General features: G+C 29.5%; 1 protein-coding gene across 1 annotated transcript; it reads left to right on the plus strand.

Annotated features, from left to right (window-relative positions):
• Positions 1–4,973: 4,973 nt before the first annotated feature.
• On the plus strand, positions 4,974–6,653 carry LOAG_10752 (hypothetical protein; the record flags this gene model as incomplete). The annotated part of the gene is made up of 3 exons (XM_003146276.1): positions 4,974–5,076; positions 5,120–5,283; positions 6,495–6,653. The coding sequence occupies 3 exons, from the start codon at positions 4,974–4,976 to the stop codon at positions 6,651–6,653; spliced, it is 426 nt and encodes a 141-aa protein (XP_003146324.1).
• Positions 6,654–7,978: the final 1,325 nt, after the last annotated feature.

Here is a 7,978-nt window from a genome sequence, read left to right on the forward strand (position 1 = left end):
ATNTNTCTCTCTNTTTCCTTTCCTCCTCCTCTCTCCTCCTCTCTCTCTCTCTCTCTCTCTTAGATGAATAATATTTGAGAAATAATATTTTAAATAAGCGCTGATAATAATTAGATATACGTGTGTATGGTTTTTTTTTTTTGATAAAATAAAATATGTTCTATTATTTTATATTTTTGCTTATTTTTTAACAAAATTTAGTGAAAATTTTTTAATGAAATTTTGAAAATTTTTGAAAAAAAAAAGAAGAAAGGGGAAAAATTTGCTATTGTATAGCAATAGAATAGATATTAGGATGCTAGGATACGGTAATGCATAATAGGATAACAAATAAAATATGAATATTATGTTGCTTATTTTATTGTATTCATTAATTAACGCTTAGCTAACATTTTTTACGAACTTCAAATTTAAACAATAACAATAAGGCAAACAACAAACAATAAAGCAAATCATTTTTGTGTTTTTAATTACAAATATTAAATCTATTTGATAAAGTAGAAATTACAATAATTACAAAATTGCAATTATAGGTTACAATTTTTCCTAAATTTACTAATTGCAATTTTTAAATTACAGTTTTTTTTTGCTGTTTCTAAATTACAAATTAAAGTCTTTTTTTTTCTATTTATCCAACAAGAAAGATCGAAAGCAACTAACTATTGAATGATTATGATTAGTGTTCAGTGTGATATAATGATAAACTTTTAACTGATCTTGTTGATAATGATAAAAATCTTCAGTGATTATAACAATAATATAATTAACCTCTTGAACGGATGCAATGACATCGATGAATTCATTCATTGATGATCAAACAGATTGCAATAATGGTCAGCTTTTTAAAAAATTTTTTTTGTAATCATTAATAAAATGAATTGATAAATAATACAGGATTATAAATTATTAGGAAAAATTTTTGAAATATATTTTCGTCATATTTTTGAATCATTAAAATATTCTATTTTTAAATACTAATGTGAAAAAAAAAATAGTAGCTCTTAAATCATTTGTTGAATATTATCAACAGTTACTTTAAGCTTTAAGCTTTTGAGCATTTAACCATCGACAGACATATCATACACATTTAAATAATGAATAATAGCGGAAAAAAAATAAATTGGAATTGAAGTAGGAGAAATTGTGCATGCTTGTTGAAAATTTAATGAAATACTTGAAAAAAAAAGAAGGCTTTATGAAAAAGGAATTGGTAAAAAAAAGAAAAAAAAAGTGGGAAAGAATCGGTAACTTATTTGTTTCACCGCACATTTCAATAAAAAATGATTGCTAAAAAAAAAACAGAAAAAAAAAGGAAGTGAAAATTTTTTATTTGCATTCAATACAGAACAAATTTTTCATTCATTTTTATTATTTTCTTTTTTCTTTAAAAAAAAAAAATCTTGTATAATATAATTTTAATGAAAACACAATTCCTGTCATTTTTTCTTTTTTTTTTTTTTTTGTTTTTTGTTAATTTTAAAATAATACGAACAATTAAATGAAATATAAATGAAAGAAATGATGCAAAAAGATGTAAATAAAAATGCGAAAAAAATAGTTTAAAAGAAAAAAAGAATAATTTCTACTTTTTCTTTTCATCTTTTATTGTCATGAAAATGAAAATTTACTAGAAAACAAAAAAATTGTTGAAATAATTTCATAAAATTATTTTATAAAATTCATTAATTTTTAGATAATGAAACATAACAACATTGGTTTTTAATACATTTTTCCCTTTCCTTCCATTCTTTTACCTTTTTAAATCATTTTTTTTTCTTGTAAGAATTTTATAAAATTTTCAGTACCAAAAAAAGTAGAAATACTGTTAAATAATTAAATAAGTAATTAAATAATTTTCGTCATAAACACCTGTTTGTTGGAGAGAAGAAACTTTTGTGCTTTTATGTGATTGTAAATTATGCTATGGTGCACCGTATCTGATAGGTCTCTATTAAAAAGCCAAATAAAGTATGTTTACAGACAAGATGGGTTCATTAACTTTCGGGACAATTATTCTAGGAAAAGATCAATCCAGGATAGATGAAACTTGTTTATCCCTGTAAGGTTATTCATCTCAGTGAAGGATGCTCTAACTAAACCTATGTCCTGAAAATCTCGCCATCACCGTTCCAGTTCGCTAGGTCCGGACGATAAATCTTAGGAGTGACGGGTAAGACCAGTTCTGCGTATGTTTCTGTGTCTCATCAAAAAAAAAAAAAAAAAAAATACCACTGCACAGACTCGAAAGATACAATCATTTTTTAAAGAGATGTAACATTAGGCATGGGAACAAAATGGCAAATGATAGGTATTACTGAAGACACAGTTGCACTAGGATAGGCGCGTCTCCAAGATGCATAAATCACCGCCTTCCTAAGATTATATTTTGTGGCGAATAAGCTACAGCCTTCAGCAAAAGAAAAATCACAAAGAGGAGATATAAGGATGCCCTGAAACAATACTTCATCCTTGGCTATATACACTACTATCAATGATCCATTCTGGCTTTGGCTTTGAATCAGAAAACATAGTGACACATCATTCATAATGCTACTGCTTTCTTTGTGAACTTGAAAAAACCGTATCTCATCAATATTGCCTAAGTAAATCTTTCACTGTATCTTTTGCAACCAAACTTGTCTATCATGCAAGAAGCCTTTTTAAGCCATCAGCATGTCTGCAACATGCATAAATATAATTCCTTACATAACTTTGTTCATGAAGCCTAGCCTAGTTATGATGATGATAACGATGATGACGACAATGATGATGATGATGAATTAAATAATGCATGAAAAGGTGAAATTTAAAATTTCTCATAAATACAGAAATTATTCGTAGAAATTTTCAAATGTGAATATATCGAAAACATCAAATAGTTAAATAGTTAGATTAATGTGAGAATAAAATGTGAACAAGTAAAATTGTTACAGCATAAATAATTGCTATAGCATAAATTATTTATTAGCAAGGCCATCTTTACAACATTCCTTTTTTTTTCCACTTTCCTTTCATCAAAATAAGTAAATATTTTTAGAAAAATATATTTAAATTTTAAATTTTACCAAAGAAAAAAGAAAGGAAACAAAATTCCCATCTTACCGTTTTTTTTTTAAAAAGGTAATATGAAATTGAAGAATGAAGGAAGTTTTTTTTTTTTCCCAGCAAATTGAAATAAATTTTAAAATGAATTTTTTTTCAACGTATGAGAAAATTCTATGAAAGGAAGGAAATTTTGGTCTATTTATAATAATGCAAGCATTTCATTTTTCCCACTTATTAAATAGCATTTTAAATTTTTAATTGTTAAATTTAAATTCTTAAATAAAAAATATGCAAAGGACAAAAAAAAAAGGAAAAAAAGTAGTTTTGAACATTTTATAAATGTATGATGAGTGAGAATAAAAAAAGGCAAAAAAGATAAATTAAATGCAAGGACTATTTTTTAAAAATAAAAATATTTAACAAACGAAAAAAAAAACAAAATTTCTTCATAACATTAATTTAAAATGTTTTTTTTCCTTTTTTTGCTTTTTCTTTGCAGGAAATAGTTAATAGAAAAATAAAATGATGAAAAAAAAAGAAAAAAACCGCGCATATAAGAAAATTTATTAAAAAAGATCTTTGATAATAATAAATATACGAGAAATTTTGATTATTACGAAACGATAAGATATTTGAAATATACTAAAATATGTACAATAATTTTAGCAAAAGGAAAATTGTATAAATTTCAAAGATTTTTCAATTTTTTTTTTTTTAAAGCTAGAAAGATTATATTTTATGTAATTTTTCTATGTTTTAAATTATTCCAAATGAAAAAATTTCATTTGCATTAACAATTTAATAGTTAAAAATTAATGTTAAAATTTTTTGCATATTTTTTTATCATTACATTTTTTAGAAAATATTTCATTTGTGAAATAGTTATTTTAACATTATTGCAATAATTATTTGAATTTTTTCTTCTTTCTCAACTATTTAAATTCTTCTCTGTTATCTTAAAAACAGGTCACAGCTTTGATATATATGAATTTTCTCTATGTTCAAAAACTCTTCATTTTGAAAGAAAATTGCAGAAATTTTTTGGTTGTTCAAAATTGTCATTAAATGTCACTCTAAATAATGTCACCCTAAATAATGTCCATATGACAACAACTAACTCATTTATAATTAATATTAGGATTATCGCGCAACTTCTTCATGCTTTTAATCGTACAAAATGTATAGCATTCAGTTGTCATTTGTATGCTATAAAACTAATACCATGCAATTTCCAGTTTAGTTAGTTCTGCTTTAAGGTCATTCATCTTAGAGAAGGATACTCTAACAAAAATCAATGTCCTGAGGACTCCGCTGTCATCATTCAAGCTCGCTAGGCCTCAGAAGATAAATCTTTAGAGTAAAGGGTAAGTATAACTAGTTCCGCATACGTTGTATCCTATCAAAAAAATCCATTCTGCAAACGCCAGAGATACATTTACTTTTGTAAAGACCTCGAGCGACAGGTGTGGGACGAAACGGGAAGTGATATGATGCAATTGCATGCAGTAGCAGACCGGAACATGCATGCAGATGGTTCAGGACATTTGTTGTTCAAGATTGACTCCAAGATGATTGTTTTGCTCGGCAACAATCCTGAATGACCAAACAGTCTTTTTTCAAGGAGAGTACTTCTTACACTACATCGAAAAGGGCATTAGGAAAGATGACCTAATCAAAATTCATCTCCATTGTCCACCTAGTTGGCTAACTACGGTAAATAGGCATCTTCTAATGCAGTCGAATAATAACAAAAGGAAAAAAGCATGCATCTTCCTCCAAAGATGAGTGTACGTTTTCAAATTGACATTTACATAATGGAACATTAGAACCATACTTGATAATGCAAATAATAGATATCCTGAGCTTTTTCTCTAATTACACATAAAACCATATCATGACTCAATATCAATTTTGCTACCCTCAGTGAAATGGTCGCCACAAGGACAGCTTTAAAGAACGTAGTACTGACTATATGTGCTATTAATCAGGTAAGACCAAAACCAAAAGTTATCTTACAGTTTGGCTTCATTGGTTAGAAATTACATTGCATTCAAACTCGAAAATTTGTTGACAGGTCATTGCAATCGTATTATTTTCCTATACCTTCCATTACATAACAAACAACAAGTTGTTCTCTTCAACACGTATACTTCACCAGTACAAGTTGATCCCATGGTAAAAGATAAATTCTGCATCGAACCGCGCTATCTCATCCAAAAGATTCATGCAGATGATAAGGTCAAAATCCTTTTACTTCAATGCCAAAATGAGAAAGAATTCTGAAACCTGGAAAGGAATAGTGAGTAACAATGGTGTTAGAATAAGGATCAGCTTCTGCCAGAGTTTTGTGTAAAGCATATCATCTTTCAGCAGAGGTAGAGTTTGAAGAGAATCTGGATGCATCATCAATCCAATCACTGGAATATTATTGATTACATTGTAATGTGTCGGAGAAACTTTCGCAATATTCGGTACACGTGAATGATATCTAGTGGAAAATGTTGAACGAACCACCGCCTTGTGCGATGAAAACTTAACTTCCACTTCAAGCTCGAACTTTAAAGAGATAGGTTTTCAATGAGGAGGCTTAAAGTTGATAGTCTTTAAATAAAATAATAGCTATATTGCGAGACAGTTTCCAGATAAACCAGCCTTCAAACTAGACTTGATTACTTCCTCTTTCCCCTAAAAATCCGTAGTTTTAAAGTGCTTTGGTAACATATTAAAAACATGATGTAATCCTACGAGGAATTCTTATGATTGCTCACCAAGAAAAACAGAAACTAATTTAAAGAAAAAAAAATAACAAGAAATTGTTGACAAAGAAGCGAACTGCTCATTGAGCACACCTCAATCATTCATCTTACAATGCAAGAAGCATGCAGGAAGCTTCAATAAAAGCATCGAGACATTAAAAAAAAGTAATGGATCAATCTAGCGGTAAAGACTGAACGTGCACAGATTCAGATTACCACAGAGGATTCTACGAGACTCTAGAAGCTGTACATTGATCTGCATACTACGAATCGTAGATGACAAAACGCTTCTCACTGACAAAATCTCTTCCTGAATCGATGGTTTGAACATTTCCAGACTCTCTTCAGTGCCAACGCGCAATCCAAGGCTCAATAATTCCGCACATTACACAACAAGTAGTGAAAAACGAACTGAATATAACCCCAACTGTGACAGAACCGCTCAATGCCATGCAATAAATGAAAATTGGCGAAGCAGTTGAGATTGATGGTAATCCCGCCTGAGGTCTGGAAACATGGAGGTTAAGCTAAATTTTTACATTTTAGTAAAGAATGAGAATGAGTGATGCAGTTTGTATATAAAGAAAGGAATAAAATCAGACTGTTCAAATCACTGAGATAATATTTGGTTCTCTATTATTGGCAAAATTCTTACAAGTATATTTCTGAACAAATTAGTACTTGTTATCTCAGAAGAACTACAACCTGAAAGCCAATGTGACTTCAGAGCCAATAGGAATACCACAAAATATTTGGTATTGGATCTCAGGCAAAATACAACAAATGTTTATGGGACAGAACAAAGGACTTTATATGATCTTTGTTGATCACACAAAACCTTTGACACTATGACAGAAAACGCTTGTGACAGATTTTGGAACAATTAAAATATTGCTCCAATTTTCTGCAATGGATCATATCTTTACAAACTATTTCAGCATGATGCTCCAAAGGGCTACAGCAGATCAGATGAAAGAAAATGGCATTTACATCTGATATTGCACCAATGAAAGCCTATCCAACCTAAGTCCATCCATCCTAAGCCTATCCAACCTAAGCTTATCCAACGAAAAAAAGTGTCTTATATGATCTTTGTTCGACTGTAGACTTACACTGAGACCCTAAAACAGCTTTTCCGAGAACTGCTTTATGCTAACCTTTCCGCCTTCGTTTGTTTTTTTCTCTTTTTTTTATCAAATTTGTAACTAGGCTTTTGAACAGCTCTGTTTTTTTTTTTTATTGCACCAGACAGAATCTGGTACAATAAATAACTGAAAAATTTATAAAGCTGTTAACGGTCTATTCTTCTACATGAATTTTAATTATGGGTGGGCATTAGTCGCCATCATATGCAAATGTTTCCACCAGTGCTCTCTCCTTATAGTCCTAAACATTCACTGATTTAACCAACTGACTAATGTTATTTATTTTGAACATACCAAAGTCACCAACATATTATTGAGAATGCAGCTGCGCATGATGAGGCATATGTCCAGGATAAAGGATTACCGTCTCCCTAAGATTGTGATTTATAATGGTCAATTTTGGTCATCGTTTTTCCGCAAAAGAAAAGCCTCAGAAGAGGCGATACAGAAACAGTGCCTCAGCTTTTGATCATATTGACTATTCTAGCCATGAATTGGGAGACATGGAGGAGACACAACCATAATGCTACCACTTCCATTGCGAATTGATGCAATTAGCCTTGAGGAAAAAAAAGAGAGCAAATAAAAAAAAAAAAAACAAGAAAACAATGCTTTACCAAATACCACCTAAGGAGATTTTCAAGCTTTGCCTTTTGCAATCAAACCTTCTTAGCTTCCTCCCACATTGGCCTTTTTAGCCATAAGCTTACTTATGGCAAACATGGATAGAGCATTTCCTTTTATCGGTTGTTCACGAATCTTAACTATAATACGATAAATTCTGTCTTAATATTACTATTTTAATATCACCGTTATGCATTTTTAAGATAAATACTAAGAGCATTTTAAATGTTTATCAAAATGACAATATGATAAGCTCTATATGACAAACAATATTTATTGCAAAAGTAATCTTTGATTTTTACCACTTATTAGAAATAATAAATGAGAAAAACGATAAACTTTTATGCTAGCAATAAAAGATAAAGGAGAGAGAGAGAGAGAGAGGAGGAAAAAAAAAACTATTAGAAA

The sequence above is a fragment of the Loa loa genome, assembly GCF_000183805.2.
Source record: "Loa loa unplaced genomic scaffold supercont3.276, whole genome shotgun sequence".
In the NCBI taxonomy this organism is placed as follows: Eukaryota; Metazoa; Nematoda; class Chromadorea; order Rhabditida; family Onchocercidae; genus Loa; species Loa loa.